General features: G+C 46.2%; 1 protein-coding gene across 3 annotated transcripts in view; it reads left to right on the top strand.

Annotated features, from left to right (window-relative positions):
- FAM171A2 (family with sequence similarity 171 member A2) overlaps positions 1-19889 on the top strand; it is a 96047-nt gene extending 76158 nt beyond the window's left edge. For 2 of the 3 annotated variants that reach the window (XM_068262285.1, XM_068262284.1), the window contains exons 3-8: positions 3025-3117; positions 7473-7637; positions 10653-10829; positions 10945-11061; positions 12899-13022; positions 17241-19889. In XM_068262285.1, the coding sequence (XP_068118386.1) occupies positions 3025-3117; positions 7473-7637; positions 10653-10829; positions 10945-11061; positions 12899-13022; positions 17241-18678 (2114 nt within the window). In that variant the 3' untranslated portion in view covers positions 18679-19889. The remainder of the gene's footprint in view (positions 1-3024; positions 3118-7472; positions 7638-10652; positions 10830-10944; positions 11062-12898; positions 13023-17240) is intronic. The other variant, XM_068262286.1, reaches the window with a different exon arrangement.
- Positions 19890-20869: the final 980 nt, after the last annotated feature.

The raw sequence follows: 20869 nt of genomic DNA, 5'->3' as shown, positions 1-20869 counted from the left end.
TACATTTAGCCATAGCCCGTGAACAAGCATGCAGCAGATCAGGTGTTTCCAACATTAATGTCGGATCTGACAAGACTAGCTGCATGCTTGTTTCTGATGTTATTCAGACACCACTGCATCCAAATAGATCAGCAGGGCTGCCAGGCAACTGGTATTGCTTAAGGGTGAATAAATATGGCAGCCTCCATATACTGTACCTCTCACTACAGTTGTCCTGCAGCCTCTATCAGATGTTCAGAGGTCATCAGTGACAACGTTCTGCTTCATTTACATGTCTGTTCTCATTTTTAGAATTTAAACTAAAACCCCAACACCTAGAAGTCCAAGTTCTTAAAGCCATAGCTCCCAACTGTCCCTCTTTTGGAGGGGCAGTCCCTCTTTGGGAGCCCTGTCCCTCTGTCCCTCTTTCCTCCTCCTTTGTCCCTGTTTCAGGACTTTGTCCCTCTTTCTATGTAAATATATATATTTCTCTACTAAAAAATGTTTTTGACTCTAAACTTTATTTACATCTTTTAAGCTGATATATTTCTTATTTTCAAATGTTAATATGAAGGAAAATGAACCAGGATAGAAAGGACCAGTGTGGTTTGAATTATAAAACAACATATTTTTCTTATGATATCTTTATAGTATGTGTGGCTGGGGCGTGATCAGGGGTGTGGCTTAAAAAACACATATATAGGTAGATAAATACTTGATCTACTTACATAACACATGTATTGTACAGTCCACTGTTTTGACTTCAGTGGATGTTATATAGTAAATGAAGAGAATTCTGTTCCTGGTGGGGGCCATTTCTTTTGCCCACAGTTTAGGCTAAATCCTGATGTCATTTCTGCCCTTTACTTTTTTTATGGTTTTCTCCTCCAATCACTGAGTCGCCTCAGCCTTGCTTGTAAACACAAGTGAGCAGGGGATCGTGTTTCAGATAAGCAGCTAGGCAGGGAAATAAAGGGAAGAGGAGGAATATATTATAGATAAAAAGACCCCCAGCATGCATCTGTTTGGCAACAACTATTAAAGGGCCAGTGCTCCTAAAGTATGTGATAACTCCAAATCACAACAGCAGAAACAGTTTTGAATGCAGGATTAGCATCTTTATCACTTAATACACTCAGACCAGTTGCTGCTGAAATTAGATTTTTATGGTGACAATCCCGCTTTAAAGTGTACCAGAGATTGGGCCCCTGCCATAAAATATACATACCTGGGGCTTCCTCCAGCCCCCTCCGGCATGATTGCTCCCACAGCGTCCTCTTGTCGCTCTCTGTTTGCCTGCAACTGGCCCCCGAAAAATCCTCCAGATGGGGCCAGTCGGCGCAGACGCAGTCCGCCAAGGTGCACTCCCGTGTCTTGCTCCCATTGCCGGGAGCGTTCAGCTCCTGCGCAGAACGCTAAAGGCAACGTGAATGTTGCGGCAGTGGGCGTGTGGCTGGGCCACGCATGCAGAGTTTGCCACGGACTGGAGGACTTTCTAGGGCTAATTGCAATACAATACAATAGCAAACCTATATAACTGTAAACACAATGGGAAGGCCAACAAGTATACACTGCTTATCTTTGGAGAATGGCTTTGTCTTTATAGAGGAACTTTGCTGAAAAATAGTAGCAGGGAAAAAAAAATAACTCAATACATTGAAAAGTCAGAAGTAAAAAAATAGAAGAGAGATTAAGCAATGATTGATATTAGCCATGTAATTAATTCATGCTGTTTGATCCACAATGAGCCGGTAAGTCATCATTTTTACTGCTGGCAGACGAGAAGAAAGTAGACAGCACCAACTAGCCATTACCTATAACCACTCCCACTAACAATGGAAAACAGACGTTATTGCCCACAATGCAACAAGATTCACAGAAAGGAAACTGTCATGACCTTGGTTATGACATCACACTTTGGGAGGGGTTTCACCACAGTATCAGCCACACAGATACCCCTCCCCGATAATCTAGTCAAGGTTTGTTGTTTTTTTGCAACAACAGAAGCCAATTATCACCCTTTTTCCTTTGGCTCCATCTTGGGATTGTTTAAAACCCAGTCAATGTGCGAAGCCATCATACAAAGTGAGACACTGTTAAGAACAGGGGTCTCAAACTCAATTTACCCGGGGGCCGCAGGAGGCAAAATCAGGATGAGGCTGGGCCGCATAAGGGAGTTCACGTGTCCCCGCCGCAAAACGAGGGCTGCAGAGCCCCCAAATCGCCCCGGGGGCAATCCGCCGGCATTTCCTGGAAGGGGCAGAGCTTTCAGCTTCAGCTCTGCCCCTCCTGACGTCAATCGCGGCGGATCGCCGCCTCTGCCCGCCCACTCTAAACATAAAAAAAAAAAATTGGGAAAATAGGAAAAAATGCCCGGAATCTTCATACAGCCATATTACGGCTGTATAGCGATCCCTGGCCAAAGCGCTGCGGCTGCGTATGGACCCCCTGGAAACTCTGTCAGGAAATGTATTGCTCTTTCTTTTGATACATGTAAAATTACACTACCGTTAGGCTTGCTACTAAAAGTGACATTTACCGCATTTAAAAGTATACTATTTTCCTTCGAAACTTTAAAATCGATTTTCTCAAGAACTATAAGGTCTTTTTGAAAAATTGTTTTTTCCTCTTATTCCTAATGATCTCCTTAACATATCCTGCAAATGTAGGGTTTCTAGCATTTAAGGTGGATTTGCTATTAACCATTAAAGTCGGCGGGTTTTTAAATGTGTATTTTTTTCCTTTGCAACTTTAAAATCGATTTTCTCAAAAACTATAAGGCCGATTTGAAAATTTTTTTTTTCCTCTTGTAGCCACTGGGGGCCCCTACAAGCTCTGGGGCCCTGGGGCCACAAAATATTGTATCGCGGGCCGCAAATGGCCCGCGGGCCGCGAAGTTTGAGACCCCTGGTTAAGAAGACATGCTGTAGCATAACATCAGCTCCGCCCTATTTGTGGTGTTTGTGTGACTCACCAGCTGACCGCTGGGGAACGTCTGCTGCAATAAGATAGACTGACGCTTTCCTGTCTTTTCTCTTGCTGCAGTGTATGCCTCCATCAGCTTGTACCTCCTTCCTGAGCGTCCTGCCACTCTCATCCTCTATGAAGACATTGTGCAGATCCTGCTGGGCTCGCCAGGTAAGCATTATTTACACATGCAATGTATGCTGTATATCTGGAAGCTTAGAAACCTCCACGATAGTCTCATGAATGTTGATTTCAGTGAACCTTGAAAGACACCTGAGGTGGGCGGGAAAGATTAGATGTACTTACCTGGGGCCAGTCTGGTCCCTCGCTGTAGTTCCATTGCACTCCAGGGTGCCGCTGTCCTTTCTGTATGATCCCCAGCCACAGCTGTAGTCGGGAATAGCGGCACCCTGGAGGGCAGCAGAACTGCACATAGGGACCTCATAGACTGCTAGAGGCTGGTAGGAATGATCGAGACGCATATATTTCCGAGTTAATGCAAATTTATGTAAATGTGTATGCAAATATACACAGCTTGAAAATGGACCATTCAAGTCCCACCCAGGTTTAAATTGATTGGTCCATTTTCAAGTTGCATGTATTTGCATACAAATTTATGTACTGTATATTTGCATATCATTGATCAATCCTAGTGGCTGGAAGAAGCCCGAGGAAGTCAATCTAATCTTCTCCCTGCCCACTTCTAATCACCCTCTAGTGAGGAGGACATGAAGGCTGACTTGTTTCCACTTTAAGCTGTGCCCAGCTGTCCTGCTGATCCCGTGTCTCTCAGTGAAGTGATTGGAGCTCATGAAATGCATTTTCTACGTGGTGCTGAATAAATCGTTCTGTTCGCTATCATGGTTCTAAATCAGGGATGTCAAACCGGTCCTACGAGGGCCGAGGTCCTCGCACATTTTTGACACAGCTCAAATGAATTGATGGGTCTGAATCAGGAAAGGTGTGGTCCATCAGGTAGAACACATTCCTCTCTTTCTCAGTCCATCCTAAACACTGGCATGGATCTGGCCCTCCAGGCCTGGAGTTCGACACATGTGTTCTAAATAGATAGCTCTAAATAGATTTAAAATATGTGCAAACATAAACAAATAAGAAGTACATTTTTTCCAGAGTAAAATGAGCCATAAATTACTTTTCTCCTATAATGCTGTCACTTACAGTAGGTAGCAGAAATCTGACAGAAGTGACAGGTTTTGGACTAGTCCATCTCTTCATAGGGGATTCTCAGCAAGCCTTTTATTCTTTATAAAGATATTCCTTGAACAGGATTTAAACAATGATGCTGGCCAGCTTCCCTGCTCACCACACAGTTTTTTGGCAGTTGGACAGAGAAACTGCCATTCACTAAGTGCTTTTGAAAAGAAATAAATCCCTGAGAATCCCCTATGAAGAGATGGACTAGTCCAAAACCTGTCGCTTCTGTCAGATTTCTACAACCTACTGTAAGTGACAGCAACATAGGAGAAAAGTAATTTATGGCTCATTTTACTCTGGAAAAAAAACGTACTTCTTATTTGTATATGTTTGCACATATTTTAAATTTTACAATTTTTCGCCATAGTGCCCCTTTACAACGCACATGGATTTCCTATCAAATACATTACATGCGATCCGCGTTACGCGCATGGAGTGTGCAGAAACTGACAACACCGCCGTGCAGATTTTTTCATCATGCAGAGACGATGGAAACCGGCCCATTGAAATACATTGCTGTGTGAATCAGGTCCGCAGGAGGCAATGTGTAGACTCGTTCCCTGTGATCTGTGTGATACCGTCATCAGCCTCGGCTGCAGCTAAGTAGACTGGCAGGTGTGCTGCCAATTGCTCACTGACTAATGCAGCAGGAGATGGTGAGAATCCTCACACTGCTAATGTGATGCTAAAGTTCAAAGTGCCATAATGGTCTGCAGCTCGTGTCAGCCAATCACAGCATGATGTACACACACACTGCTGAGTGGTTTTATGATTGGTTAATGCAAACCATTAAGGTAAATATACATCAAGTGACTTTGGCAGCCGATCGATCATCCAATTCGATTATTATAATCGAATTGGATGAAAATCGGTGCCGCCAAGTGCACACCTGACCGGCAATGCCACAAATTTCGGGACAAGAATTGGACACATTATCGATCTGTCATGCTGCATGATTTTGCTGGATCGGGTGCGCATCGGGAACGGCGTGTAATTTCCCGACAATCAATGAACGCGACAAAACTCTCGGCTCTGTCTCCCCTAAAGTCAATGTGTGACCCCCCCCCCGTGCCTGTGTAAAGTGTATACATTACCTCTCCGTGGCCTCCGCTTGTCCCCCGCTGGCGTCTGGGCGCATTATCCTCTTCATACACGCACGCTCCACGTGGTTTCCGAGTAAGGGCGCAAATGTGATGTCATACACTTAACACGGGCACTGGGGGGGGGGGTCATTGACTTTAGGGGACAGTGGCGGATGCGGCGCACAAGGCCGCTTCCCGAGAGATTTCATGCTGAAATCGATGGGGAATCGGTCTGAGGTGTATGGGCAGCTGACCGATCTCTCTCTTATCAGATTCGATTAGAGAGAGATTTGTCTCTTGGTTAAATCTGACCATCATTGCTAGATGTATGGCTACCTTTAAGTCCCATCTACACGATACAATTTTTTGTGCGATTTGATCAGATCGAATTCGATTGATTGATTAAATCCGACATGTCCGATCGGGATTCGATTGGTAGTGTCATCAATTTGCCATTGTTTTGCAATGACATTCGACCACACAATCGAATCGAATCCCGATCGGACATGTTGGATTTAATCGATCAATCAAATTCGATCCAATCGAACTGCACAAAAAATTGTATCGTGTAGATAGGGCCTTACTTTTTGCAGTGTATTGCAGTGTTTTTGCAGTGCACTGGCAACCTATTTTGAAAATGTCGCTCACTTTTACATGTACACCTGTGAGTGAAAATATTGGCGCACTGCACTGCCCATACAATTCTATGGGCCTGTTCACAGTACTGTGTTGTAATGGATTCCATGATTTTTGTACAGTTGCAGTTTTCCAAATGACCTCTCACCTATTGTTAATAACACCAGTCATGCTTTACCTAGACCACGCATGGGCAAACTCATCCCTCCAGCTGTTACGGAACTACAAGTCCCACAATGCATTTGCCTTTATGAGTCATGACTATGGCTGTCAGACTCCTGCAATGGCTGGGCTGGGGATTACAGGCAGATCGTTAGTCTGCAGGCTAGCAACATGTTCTGTTCCTATGTGAGGGGCGGAGCGGCAAAGAGTGAAGTCACATGGCGGATGGAACAAGTGGAGAGCTCAATATTATATAGCACCAACATCTTCCATAGCACTGTACAGAATATATTGTCTTGTCACTTAACTGTCCCTTAGAGGGGCTCACAATCTAATCCTACCATAGTCATATGTCTATGTATGTATCATGTAGTCTATGTATCGTAATCTAGGCCAATTTTTAGGGGGAAGCCAATAATCTTATCTGTATGTTTTTGGGCATGTGGGAGGAAACTGACTGCCTGTGGGAAACCCACACAGACACGGGGAGAACATACAAACTCCATGCAGATTGTTGCCTGGCTGGGATTCGAACCAGAGACCCAGCGCTGCAAAGTGAGGGCGCTAACCACTACGCCACCCGTTCCCAACATGCCTTCCTTTCCTAATCATTAAACCCTTTTATAAGGAAGTACAGCATCAAATCTGTGCCAAAAATGCCCAGCTCTGAACAGACGCTCTGATCACCTCAGACGCCGCATTCGTCTCTTTTTGAAATATTGCCTTATTCTTTGGGAGAATTAGTGACTAGCACCAGGTAGAGTTTCTTGAGTAAAAATATCAGATTACTGTACATACTCGTGTATAAGACTAATTTTTCAGCACAAAAAATGTGCTGAAAAGTTACCCCCTTGGCTTATACGCGAGACAGAGGAACAGAGCGGATGGTGGAGCAGGTTTTGTTTCTGGCATTGGAGTGTAAGGATTGTGCACTAGTCATCCTGCTCTTGTCAGCTTGCGCCCTGCTGTGTCCGTGCCCCCCATCCCCCGCAACATGGTGTGCAGAGTGCGCTGTTCAAGACTCTGTGTCCCCCAGCTTGTGGAGCGGAGCGTGCTAGAAAAGTGCAGTGATCGGGGATTCTTCCTGTGTGGTAATCTGTCTCTCATATCTATGAAGCCATCTAGTGGCGTCTTGAGACACAACTATCATCCTTGGGGCACATCTGGCTATTGGGAAAGGGGATGACTTGTACTGGGGGCACCTCTGGCTACACTGGGGAGGGGGCTATACTGGGAAGGGGGCTTATATATGAGTCGATCACTTTTTCCTGGTTTCTGAGGGGAAGTGGTACCTCGGCTTATATGTGGGTCGGCTTATATGCGAGTATATGCTGTATACTTCTTATTTTGCTGACCAGATTTCCTCTTCAGGTGACAAAAAGGTGAAGAGTGTATTGTGCTGTGATCTTCTTTGTGTGTCTGCTTGTACAGGTGTCCGCAGCCAGCCCTTAGTACAGATCCAGAGGAAGGCTATCCGACTAACTCGCTCCTCCACCTACACTCAGCTGTCCTCCTCCCTCACCACTGCCAGCAACATCCACCAGATGAGAGGATTCCCAGCATTCATTGGTGTAGACCATGATTCCAGCAATGGAGGTAAGAAATCTCGCATTATGCTACACACAGACCTTCAGTAACTGTCGCCTGGAAAGATCAGGCTAGGAATGTTCTCGTAGCATGCTGGGAATGATTGTTGTACAGACATGAAGCTTGGCAGCCTGTTCTGTTCTGAAGGTAATGGGAAAGAACAAGCATTTAGTGACGTGACAGCAGAAGAGCAATACAAACTCACGTAAGCAGTGATAGCACACGTACCGGTGCATGTTCTGAGGCTAATGGGGGGTGCTGGGAGAGGTAAGCCTGATGGCCGTTTCGCGCCTTTGCGCTTCCTGCAACCACAATTATCCTCAGAACCCGCACCAGTATGAGTGTTTTCACTGCTTACGTGAGTTTGTATTGCTGTACTGCCGTTTGTGATGACACGTCAATAAATGCTTGTGTTAGCAGTGTCGACCACAAAACTTTTTTTTCCTACCATATATGTAAATCATTTTTTTTTTTTTTTTACTCCACTGCTAGTTGTCATGTGACCACTTCAGACACTCCCATAAGCTCTGGAGGCAGTTCAGTGCTAATGATCTAGAGCTGTTAGCCTAGCTCTATAAGGGGGCCAGTCAAGGCCAGATTTATGCTTTTGTGCCCCTAGGCCAAGTATGTTGGGGCTTCCCTTTCATGTACAGCAGCGCCCCTCCCATTCCATGTGCAGCCCCTTCTTCCATGTGTAACATCCGTGCACAGCAGCCCCTCCCATTCCGTGTGCAGCCCCCTCTTCCATGTGTATCAGCCATGTACAGCAGCCCCTCCCATTCCATGTGCAGCCCCCTCTTCCATGTGTATCATCCATGCACAGCAGCCCCTCCCATTCCATGTGCAGCATTCAGGTACAGCACCCTCCTCCCATTCCATGTGCAGCCCCCTCTTCCATGTGTATCATCCATGCACAGCAGCCCCTCCCATTCCATGTGCAGCATTCAGGTACAGCACCCTCCTCCCATTCCATGTGCAACCCCCTCTTCCATGTGTATCATGAATGCACAGCAGCCCCTCCCATTCCGTGTGCAGCCCCTTCTTCCATGTGTATCATCCATGTACAGCAGCCCCTCCCATTCCATGTGCAGCCCCCTCTTCCATGTGTATCATCCATGTACAGCAGCCCCTCCCATTCCATGTGCAGCCCCCTCTTCCATGTGTATCATCCATGTACTGCAGCCCCTCCCATTCCATATGTAGCCTCCTCTTCCATGTGTATCATCCATGTACAGCAGCCGCTTCTTCCATGTGTATCATCCATGTACAGTAGCCCCCTCCCATTCCATGTGCAGCCCCCTCTTCCATGTGTATCATCCATGTACTGCAGCCCCTCCCATTCCACGTGCAGCCCCCTCTTCCATGTGTAATATCTATGTACAGCAGCCCCCTCGCATTCCATGTGCAGCCCCCTCTTCCATGTGTATCATCCATGTACTGCAGCCCCTCCAATTCCATGTGCAGCCCCCTCTTCCATGTGTATCATCCATGTACTGCAGCCCCTCCCATTCCACGTGCAGCCCCCTCTTCCATGTGTAATATCTATGTACAGCAGCCCCCTCCCATTCCATGTGCAGCCCCCTCTTCCATGTGTATCATCCATGTACTGCAGCCCCTCCCATTCCATGTGCAGCCCCCTCTTCCATGTGTATCATCCATGTACAGCAGCGCCCCTCCCATTCCATGTGCAGCCCTCTCTTCTATGTTTAACATCCATGTACTGCAGCCCCTCCCATTCCATGTGCAGCCCCCTCTTCCATGTGTATCATCAATGTACTGCAGCTCCTCTCTTTCATGAACAGCTCCCTTGGGCATCAGCTTCCACTTACCTGTTGCTCTCCATTTCCGGTCTCCTCCTTCATATGTAGCAATCCCTCTTTCATATCCAGGTTCCTCCTTAGGCTGCAGCCGCCCAAAGCCAGGGCCTTTTACACATCTAAAAATCCAGCCCTGGGGACAGTGTCTTGGATTGAAGTTTCCCTTTAGGGCATTTCTTGGAAGAATTGTCCAATCTGATCCCATCTGAGTCTGGATGTAACAGCGCCTGAATAGCATTTTATCTTGTGTGACTCCTTGAGGATTCCATCTCATCCTGCTCCCTGCATTTATGCCAGCAACTACATTCATATCTCCAATCCTGAGCCTTGGGAATAGATTAATGCTATCACTATTAATTATTTACAACCTCTTCATATTTGCAGCACTTTGCAGTTTAGCGGTAATAATCGCAGAGTAATCTTAGCCTTCTACAGATGGATTCTGGCCGTGCTAGATGCTTGGGCCTTCTACAGGGAGTCTTGTGGGACAGAAGGCAGCCACATTGATGGGAGGCAGATAGCGTTATATATGCCATTTGTGAGCTGTTGTAGAATTACAGTATGACACTCCATCTATTATCCTGTACTCGCCAGGAGCCATATGAGGTTACACTGAGCTAAAGGAACATCAGGATCAATTGAGTTAAAATGAACTTATCACTTTCCGAATCTGCATGTGGGAAACTTCAGTTATATAGCATTATTTACTTACACTGCTGGTTTATATAGGAAAAATATAGCTTTATCAGTAAAAAGCAGAGCAGAAGTCTTGTGTTCAGTGTCTTCGCCTAGGCAGGCAAGGAAGCTCTGCATTAGTAACCCAATAGCAGGGGTGTCTAAACGTTAGACCAAGGGCCATATTCGGGTTCTTGATTACTAGGGGGCCGAACTAGTGAAAATAAATGCTGTGTTTGCTGATTGTCCCTAGGTACATTATGCCTGGAGAAGAAACTTAGAGTTTCAAAAGCTTGCAAAGCAATTTTGTACAGTTAGTCATTAAAGGTGTCACCTCAACAACGTCAAGATTCAAATGCAACTGGTACTCTTTAAAAGGAATTAGATATGTCATCCTCCATATCTCTCCCACCTTGGGTTCCTTTTAATGATCCCAGATGTTGTTCTCCATGCGCTCTGCTGATAGTTCGGTGTGTTATTTGTATGTGTCAGTGAGCTACAAACATTGCTAACGTGGCTTTGTGTTTGGCAGGTAACTCCAGTTGGGTGGAGCTGCTTCCTGTGACTGCTGTGAGCGTTCATCTCTTCACCGGGAATGGGTCTGAGGTCCACCTGAACGGGCCCATTCAGCTCTCTCTCCCTCTTTCTCCTGACAGCGGCATCACCACTGCCAGCAGCATCCCTGCCTGGAAATTTGAGCAAAAGAGCGGTATGTTGGGTAGATGAATTTATGGATGTCATGCAATGTGTTGGATATTATTCCTTCTACTTTAATGTCTTCTCCATCTTGTCACCCTGCTGTGTTCTCTGTTCCTTCTGCCCAGGGCTATGGGTGCGTTCCGGGAATGGTGTGGTGCGCAGAGATGGGCAGCAGCTCTACTGGTCCTTTTCATGCACTAAGCTGGGATACTGGGCAGCCGCCGTCCCTTCCAGCGGCCGAGGTAAGGTCTTCTCGGTCTCATGTTGTCATAATGCCTTCTTCTTACAAATGTTTAACACACACCAGTACAGGATTCAAACATAGGGATTGGAACTTACCTGGTGCATCTTCCAGAACTCCATCCCATGTCTTCCTTGACCCCACCACAGCTCGTCATGACCATCTTCTTATTTACAGCCCCCTTCGGGGTAGGGGTGTGGCCATACTGTGCATGCACAAGTATGGCTGCGCAGTAGCGCAAAGCATGGCTGTGTAGTAGGGTTGCACTCGTACATGGAGGGGATGTTCAGAGGATCCTAGAACTGAAATCCCTCTAACCTCAACCCCTCCTGACAAAACCACTTCCTAACTGATACATCACAATACTCCTAACCTTATCTAACCCTAGCTAATGTCCTCACATGTGCTCTGCAGAACAGCTACATGCAGGTGTGGAGAATGCTGTATAGACCTTTCTCACGTAGTAATTATTGTGGACACTTAAAGGGTACCTGAGATGAAGGGAATCAACAAATGTATACATACCTGGGGCTTCCTCCAGCCCCTTCAGGCTGATCAGCCCCTCGATGTCCTCTTCCACCTCCTGGATCCTCCGCTGTGGCTCCCGGTAATTTGGCCAGTTGGCGCAGGTGCAGTCCGGCTACACGTGCTCTGGGGGGGGAGAGTTCCATGCTTGTGCAGTAGTACTACAGAGGTGCAGACGGCTCCTGGGCATCAGGAGCGTGATGGGGCACATGCAGCCAGGTTGCGCATGCGCACTATGCCCCGAACGGCCACATTACCGGGAGCTATAGTGTAGGATCCAGGAGGCTGAAGAGGACGTCAAGGGACTGATCAGCCTGAAGGGGGCTGGTGAAAGCCTCAGGTGCGTATAAAACTCTTTCATTGATTTCAGGTTCACTTTAAAGGAAAGCGTAAAGGAACCCTGTGCCGAGCTTTAAAAGGAAAATCGGCACTTACTTGGGGCTCTCTCCAGCCCCCTGTAGCCCACCAGGTCCCTTGTCCTCCGAGTCCCCTTCGTGGCCACACTGGTTAGTGTGGCAACTTTGGCCGAAGTCGTGCGCAACTCCCCATGCACGGGCCGTCTGTACACCCGGATTGTTCACTTGCGTGTCACCGCAAGAATTCGGTGTATGTGCAGTTCAGTCTTTCGAGAACCGCGCATGCACAGGAGGCTTACGGCAACACGCATGTGATTGAGCCAGTTGGGAGGGCGGGCCTCCCATGCAGTTGCCCACAACTTCGGCCCAAGTCACCGCACTTAGGGGACCGCCAGCGGGACCACGGAGGAGACCCAGAGGACACCGAGGGACCTCAATGGCTATGGGGGGGCTGGAGGATCACAGTGCGATCACAACCCTTTCCTTCACTTTGCCTCTAGTGCTGACGTATGCTGATCATGTCATCAGGAGAAGCCGGCACTAGAGGTGCAGTGAAGGAGAATAGAGGTCTGTGATCGCCGGGGGAGCTGTGGGTGAACCAAGCTGCAGATTCTGATAGTTATACACCGGGGGGAGCGGAGGACAGAAGAGGAGACACAGGAGGACACAATTATTGAGGAAAAACATCTGCAAGATGCTCCTGGAATATGGATGCACTATGTTTAGTATACATTTTTTCCCTGGCGTTTGCCCTCTAAACGTAGGTGCGTCTTTTATGCGTCCATAAAATATGGCCAATGTTTAGTACAACATTCCACAGAAACACATTTCAGAGCTGCTGGTGAGAACAGTAGAACATAAATCTGCATAGTTTTGTATTGTATTTTTGTTACCCAACTCTTTCTGTGGTTCTTGGGTTGATGATGCGTTTCTTACACTCTGCTGCTTTCTCCTTAGGTATGTTGTCGCTTATGAGTGGTGTGGACATTGCTGGCTACCATACAATCTTCCTGCTGTCTATTCTGGGTGCTCTTACTCTTCTGGTCCTTATCCTGCTCTGTCTTCTGATCTATTACTGCAGGTAAATGGCTTTCTCTCGGGTTTGCAAGTAGTCCAGTTTCTCAGTTCCCACACTGCATAAAATCCCTTCTCTTTTGCCCATGAAAGGCTTTTCATACCAGAACGGCATGCATTCTCCCTGGGATACACAGCACTGCACTGAATGAGAAGAGGCAGGTCAGAGCACCTAACTGCTCAATGCAGGACTCTCTGTTTTTTCAGTGCTCTGTAACACAACACATTGGTCTCAACGAGCATCGTTAAAAATAACTGATTTGACTTTACACCTGTATTTGCTGTGTTGGTGTGAATAAGCCCTAGATTGGTTATGATGAGGCAGTAGCAACGATCATAGAGCAGTGCTCCTGTTTATGAGTTATTTTATGACGTTCCCTTGGTGAGACATCCGGTTTCTGATGGAGCGCAGACATAATTCTGCTGTGGCAAAGCATGAGCTGACCACAGAATGACCTATAGAGATCTCTGTAATTACAGGCTGCTTGGCACAGCGTTGCTCAGACAGGGCCGCCTTCAGGGTATTGTGGGAGGACTGATGTATGGGGCCCGAGTGAATCTGGGGCCTGGCAAACAGTGAGACCAATCCTCAGTCTGTGTCTGCCCTTCTGGCTGCCCATTAATGTGGGGAGAAGTGTCGGGAGTCCTCATCCAGGAGTTACCTTAGTCCATTAATAAAGTAAACCTGAGACAAATGGGAGAAAAGCATTTTTACTCACCTGGGGATCCTTCCAGCCTCTTGTAGTCCATCAGCTCCCTTGATTCCCTTCTGATCCAATCCGTTGAGCTCCTGTGAAGTCTGCACAATCTAGCTGGGTTGCTGGGCATGAACATGCATTGTTCTGAGCAGCGCATCTCCACCATGGTGCTCCCATAGCTGGAAGTGTTCTGCGCAATTGCAGTTAGAGTCTTAATGAACTGAGCATGTGCAGACTATGTGGGTGGGAAAAGCGGACACACGGATGTTAGTGTGTTCAGGCCTTCAAAGATTGTGGCAGAGGGGAGTGAGGGGGGGTTTGCCCAGTATGGGGTCCAAAAATGTCTGATGGTGGACCTGTGCTCAGACAAGAATACCCATAAGACTGATTGCTTTGTCCCTGCAAAAGGCCAGCCAAGGAGCTCTGGGTGGAGCTACAAACACGAAATCAATAAACTTTTTATATTTACAGTCACCCAGAATGGACGTTAGTGATTGTTTTAGGGAGCTTGGGAACAATTGTTGTACTAACATCTGCTGAGCAGCCTGTTCTCTTCTATGTAAAGGGAAGGGTGGAGGACGACTGGGTAGCACCATGCTGTGGGAACTACAGTAGAAGTTCCTGCAAGCATAATTCTAGTCAATTGCTGGTGATCCAACAGGACAACTGCGGGTCTGAGATAATCATTTCATGTGCTAAACTCCTAGTGAGTGTATGTAGCTTTAAGGCATGTACATGCGCTAGATTGATCTCACCTGATAGCGACCAAATCCCTCGAGTGTCATCGCTGGGGAAAAGTTGTAAAGACGCGTAGTCAGCTTAACGGTGTGCTGCGTTGCATTACGTGGGGGGAAGGGGCTGTAGGGCAAAAACAGCGGCGCACGTGATGTCACAAGGCACCGGCCATCGCTAGGCTGAGTTGATCCTCCTGGTGCATTCCAGGGTGGCAGTTGGGGGCTACTGGACGTAAATGCGTCAGATTATCAGCAGAGGCGGTGGTTATTAGCCGCATCGGCCAACTTTAATCTAGCTTGTGTAGACGTCCAATCCATTGCCCTATCTTATTGTCAACTGATCAGATGACAGTCATCTAATATCTATACTCGTATGTCAGTACATTTTATATAGACCTCATTGAGAAGAGATTTATCTAAGTGCAAAACATCCACAGCCAAAAAGTGTTCTCAAGGGAACTCTACAATAGGACTATGTAGGACCAACAGTAAAGCAGAGTATCTGTTTGCACACCAGTTATGTATTCAATAAAGAATAGAATTTTAAACTGGTAGTGCGTTTACAATTGTGCGATTTAAATGTTTCAGAAAGAGACCTTGATCAGTAATGCTGTACTCTTACATTAGTGCTTTTAACGCATATTCTTTGTGCGCTGAAGTGCTGATCAGAGCTGTAGAGAGATGATAAGCAGTGGTGGCACACACTGAAATGAATTTACCATCAGTATAACAAAAGAGTAATATAACAGTTTATATTATTACACAGTATGTCAAGAATATTAGAAGGATAAAGTATATCAAAACATTTACCATTCCCACATTTTAAACTGTCTCATACAGGATACTCGAGGTGACATGTGACATGATGAGAAAAACATGTGTATATACAGTGCCAAGTGCACTTATAACTATGCTGTGTTCCTTTTTTTTTTTTCTTTCTCTGCCTGAAAGAATTAAATATTAGTTATGTAAGTGACGGTTTCTGTTCGGGTCAGGACTGGGTCGGACTACAGCGTTACTCTGACTGATAAATAAATTACAGCCATAAAACACTTTCCTAGCAGAAAATGGCATCTAAGAGCAGGAAAGAGACAGAACGGGTCAATAGTTCATAGATTTTAGCTCTGACATACTTCAATGAATGTGTCATTGAGCAAAAACAATAAAACAGTTAAAACTTAAAAAGTGGATTTAAATGTAAATAAAGATAAATAAATAGGAGGATAGATATAGTTATTTATCTCATCAGTCTATTTTCACCTCGGGTGTCCTTTAAGAAAAAAAATGAAAATAGAGCATTGAGGAATGGCTTCTTATTCCAGGCAGGGCAGGGTGATGAGGTACACATAGCATTGATAAAGTTGCAGTGCTGACCATATAGTTATAATGGTAGAAAATGGTGAGATTTAAAAAAAATGATGTTTGTCTATTTAAAATGATCTTGTAAATGGGAAGGATAAGGGGGGCTGCCATATTTACTTCCGGGCTGTACTTCTGATCTTTCTGACTTAGGCCTTATTCTCACTTCCAAGTGCAGATGTCTCTGCGATCGGAATGCAACGCCCAGGGCCGGGCCGAGGCATAGGCTGGAGAGGCTCCAGCGTCAGGGCGCAGTGTAGGAGGGGGCGCAGAATTCATTCAGCTGTCATTCCTAATTGTGTATGAAGCAGAAAGAAATAAGAAAAGGGGATACATAGAAGTGACTGCAAGCCAGATAACTAGATATTAGGGTGTTGGAGAGGTTGTGGGCCCTGTGGCGCCTCTTAGTCTAATAGCAATCAGTGTGTGACAGCTGGGGTGGGAGGGATGGAGGGGCGCACTTTGGTGTCTCAGCCTTGGGTGCTGGAGGACCTTGTCCCGGCTCTGGCAACGCCCACAATCACATGCCATCTGCGCTGCTGTGCGTTGCTCTGCTGATCCCATTCACTACAGTGCGCTTTGCCAAAAAATGCATGCAGCAGTGTGATAGCGCATTGCACTGCTGCGCAGCACATGTAGTCTGCACACCGGACAGTGCAAGCTATGCCCTTCTTATGTTCCTGCGTGAAATACTCACAGCAACGAGGCCTAAAGGGCCGTCTGAAACGCATGCCTGAAACTAGCACATGGATAGTGTAGTGTGACTTCAGCACCTGACTTCTCTCATTTTGGGTGAGTGGCTTGAATTATTAGAGACTGAGAATTATCAGAACAGCCAGGGAGTTTGCAATCTTTAAAGGGACTCCAAGCACCTCTCATGGGCATGCCTTTAAGCCAGGTGACTTCCAACAAAGTCATGCTATGACCCCTCTGGAGGAGACTCTTGCAATGGCCATGCGTGTCACTTCCTCTTCCTGCTTCATTCAGTGATGCACTTCTCTAACAGAGAAGACAGGGGTGACCCGGAAGTTATAACATAGCCAAGATGGCACCCGCGATTCTTAAATTGAAATCGAACGAAAATATTTGGTGTAGAACGGCGATTCAGGCATCAAATAAAAGAGGAGAGAACAAGCTACAGAAAGGTATGCATCTTTAAGTACTTTGCAGTACTGGTCGGAGTCTTAAAGGCATGCCCATGAGAGGGGCTCGGAGTCCCTTTAAATAAATATGACATCCTCCATATCACTTTCACTACAGGGCCATTTTAAGATTTGCCATGTTGTTCTAATAAGCATATTTTTATGGTATTCTCCTATAGACACACTCTTCTTAGTGAATAAGACTTTGATGCATTACATAGTATTTGCCTATATAACCTCAGTTGCTTTGATTTCTTCATCTTCTCACTGCTTTGCCTTCCTTTCTCTGCAGACGGCGATGCCTTAAGCCAAGACAGCAGCATCACAAGCTCCAACTTTCTGGCATTTCTGAGCCAAAAAGGGACCAGGCAACCTCGACCTCCCGCCTTAACCTTATCAGCACTAGCCATCTGGACTCTACATCCACAGCTGATAGTGACCTTCGAACCCCTGTCCTGCGTTCTGCCTACTCTTCTCGTGAGGACTTTTGCAAGTCTGGTGGGCGATCTTCTATTCAGCATTCCACAGATACACTGCCACTTAGACCAGGATCTCGGGACGATTACCCACTTAAGCCAGCCCGCTCAGGAGACCTGCTGGATTCAGAAGATTTAAAGAGGAACTATGGCTCTGGTGGAAAAGGGCAGCAAAGAAGGAGAGGAGGCCGAGGAGGAGTAAGAGACCCACCCCCTTCCCCACCTCCTCTTCCACCCCCCTTCAAACATGTGATTGGGGACTCTAAACCTCCAGATTATTTGATGACACAGTCAGCAGATCCACTCTCACGCCCAACCTCTTTGACTCAACCAGGACAGCTGATATTTTGTGGATCGATTGATCACATGAAGGAGGGAGGGTACAGGCACGCTATGCCAACGCTGGTGATTCCAGCCCACTATGTAAGGTTATCATCTGAAGAAAATCCTAGTGGGCAAGGCGAAGAGCAGTCTGAAAGTGATTCTATGTCATCACAAGCTTCCCATGCCCATCATTTTGCTCCTCAAGATCATGCTCAACGTCAGCAGTTGCTTCAGCAAGGCCTTAACTACCAACAAGGAGGAGGGCCTGGTTCAGGTCAAGATCAAGAAGGAAAAGGCTGGGGTGGATCAGTTACCTTACCTGTGTTCTTCAATGAGTCTACCATGGCTCAACTGAATGGAGAGCTGCAAGCACTAACGGAGAAGAAACTTTTGGAACTTGGTGTCAAGCCTCACCCAAGAGCTTGGTTTGTGTCATTAGATGGGCGTTCCAATGCTCAGGTGCGTCACTCTTACATAGACCTGCCGGCAGGGGATAAGGCACGTAGTAATGATGCCAGCCTAGACTCAGGTGTGGATGTCAATGAGATTAAAGTGAAACCTGGACCAGATGAAGGAAGAGGTGGGAGGTCCCAGCATCAGCCTTCTTCTTTAACCTACTCCAAGCTGGTTTTTGCTGAAGAAGGGGAACAAAGTCTAAGCGAGAGTCGGACTGGTGGTGGCTGCTCCCCAGAAGACAGCTCGCTCACCCCACTCCTTGACGAGGCCTCTGAGACATGCCCAGTTATGAATCGGAGAGGACGCAGCAGGGGTGACAGTTCCCGCAGCAGCACCAGTGAATTACGAAGGGATTCTATGACCAGCCCTGATGAGTACCTTAATGACCAATCTGAAGGTGGGGATGACCAAGATAAGAAGAGCCCCTGGCAAAAGAGAGAGGAGAGACCCCTGATGGTGTTTAATGTAAAATAATGAGGGATTTCTCAATTCTCGTTCTGTGTATAGGACACACTCCTCAAAGGACTGCAGGGAGAAAACGCAGGGATGCCCCCTGAATCCGAAGGCCGGGGCCGAAGAATGAAAGACCCTGTCTCCAACTCTCCCCTTACCTCGAGGCACAGCCCCAGCATTGGAGAGTTCCTGTGTGGAAGACCAGAGGCACCGTGATCGCAATACATTCAGAAACACCCTACATTTACACATCTACACACATGCAGTCTGCAACACATCATAATGTTTATTAACATACAGACGTTTATAATGCACTCTCGCACATAGTGAATTAATATACCCAACAGGCACGCAGGTGCTGTACGGTCCTTTAGCAACTGGGCGTCTATGACACTTCATAGTGAGACCCTCAGTGAGGCCAGCTCCCTCTGTACGGGGGAGCACATAACTGACGACAATGGACCTTTTAACCTTTTGACTTTCTCTTCTGTTTCCCTCTAACTAGTAATACAAGGACAAGGCAAGCAGGCCAAGCTGGCTCGAACATGGAGAATCTTGTGGTTTAATCATCATCATGCCCTCTGTGGAGATTGTCTCGGTCATGATGTTGCAGAGCATCTTTATGACCATGACATCTCCCAGTAGCTCATGCATATTGTGGTCCTAGTGTTTTGTTTGTGTAAGGTGTGTGGAAGACCATAGCTTGCAATGCATTCTGGTCCGTAATTCTCATCTAAAGGAGCCATGTACCTACTGCTTTTTGTAGATCCTCTGCATTGTGGTTCCATCCACCCCCTTACCATGGAAACCACACCTTCCCATCACAATGCATCAACGTAACTCTCGGTATAACGGGATTCCCTACAACATCCCTTTACAATGCATTGTAATCATTGTACCCCTTCCATCTCAATATTAACCAGTAATTTGTAACGCATCCCTGGTTAACATACGGTAGTATTAAGATACCAGAAGGATGCCACGATCCTCCTTTTTTTGCAATGCATTATGGTCTTTGGAATCTGATATTTCTAAGGTATTCAGACCTCTTTTATGATGCATTCCAGATAATGGCATTATGATGATTCTTCGAGGGATGCTGTTTGTGTTGCAAGAAGCTAATCCCTAGCCATTTCCCAAGGAACACAGCACAAGAAAAACTAATGTATTTGTCATGTTTAAATAGTACTGCCGTTTCCTACAAACATTACTAATAAAATGTAAAGAAAACAGTTTGTAAACAATCTGGTGAGTGGGATTATGGGTACTTCTAGGTACACACTGTGACGTTCCAATAAACAGCCTCGCTACCTGGAACATGCAACAGATTCCCATACAGGACTCGACCCTCCACGGTTATATAGCCATCTTTTTTATTTCATAAAATAGTAGTGATACAACATAAGGCTAGCACAACGTTTTGGGCCTGCCGCCCTTTGTCAAGTGCTTGACGCATACAACAAAGGGCGGCAGGCCCAAAACGTTGTCCTAGCCTTATGTTGTATCACTACTATTTAATGAAATAGAAGATGGCTATATAACTGTGGAGGGTGGAGTTCTATATGGGAATCTGTTGCATGTATTGGACTGTTGAATGAGAGGCTTGATGGACCTCCTATCCCATTAGGACTTCCTGTCATCTACAGTTGTACTTCCCTGAGGCTGGCGGAAATCTTATTTCTACAGTTGGACCCTCTCTACCCGGACCCTTTGAAGGGAGTCCTTGTAAAACAAACATAGAGGTTGCCATCTTCACTACCTTTTAAAAACGGACACATATATGGATGTCATGGTGATATTTTCACTTCAGAGTCTGAGCTACAATCCTGCAGTAATCGTGTTCAGTGAAATCAGATTTGAGTTGGCCTACATTGACTAATGCCTCTTCCTATGGCTATACTAAGTTCCCAGAAGGTATAAGGGCATAGGATCAGCAGAATAGCCAGGCAAGTATTTTTAAAAGATGGCTGCCCTGCCCTATTTATTTTCTTTTAAAGGATACCCGAAGTGACATGTGACATGATGCTAGACATGTGTATGTACAGTTATTACAAATTAGTGAGAGGTGCGCTGGACATAAACCATCATAATTTATTTCCTAATAAGTGTAACACTTTATTGAAAAATGAGGGTTATTACACCAAAATCCTTCAATTGTATATCGACTACGCTCAGTCGCTCATATACACACACACCAGAGCATACTGGTTCC

Source organism: Hyperolius riggenbachi, chromosome 12, assembly GCF_040937935.1.
Source record: "Hyperolius riggenbachi isolate aHypRig1 chromosome 12, aHypRig1.pri, whole genome shotgun sequence".
NCBI classification, from domain to species: domain Eukaryota; kingdom Metazoa; phylum Chordata; class Amphibia; order Anura; family Hyperoliidae; genus Hyperolius; species Hyperolius riggenbachi.
The sequence above is the reverse complement of the archived record's forward strand: the minus strand, read 5'-3'. Positions and strand labels throughout refer to the sequence as shown.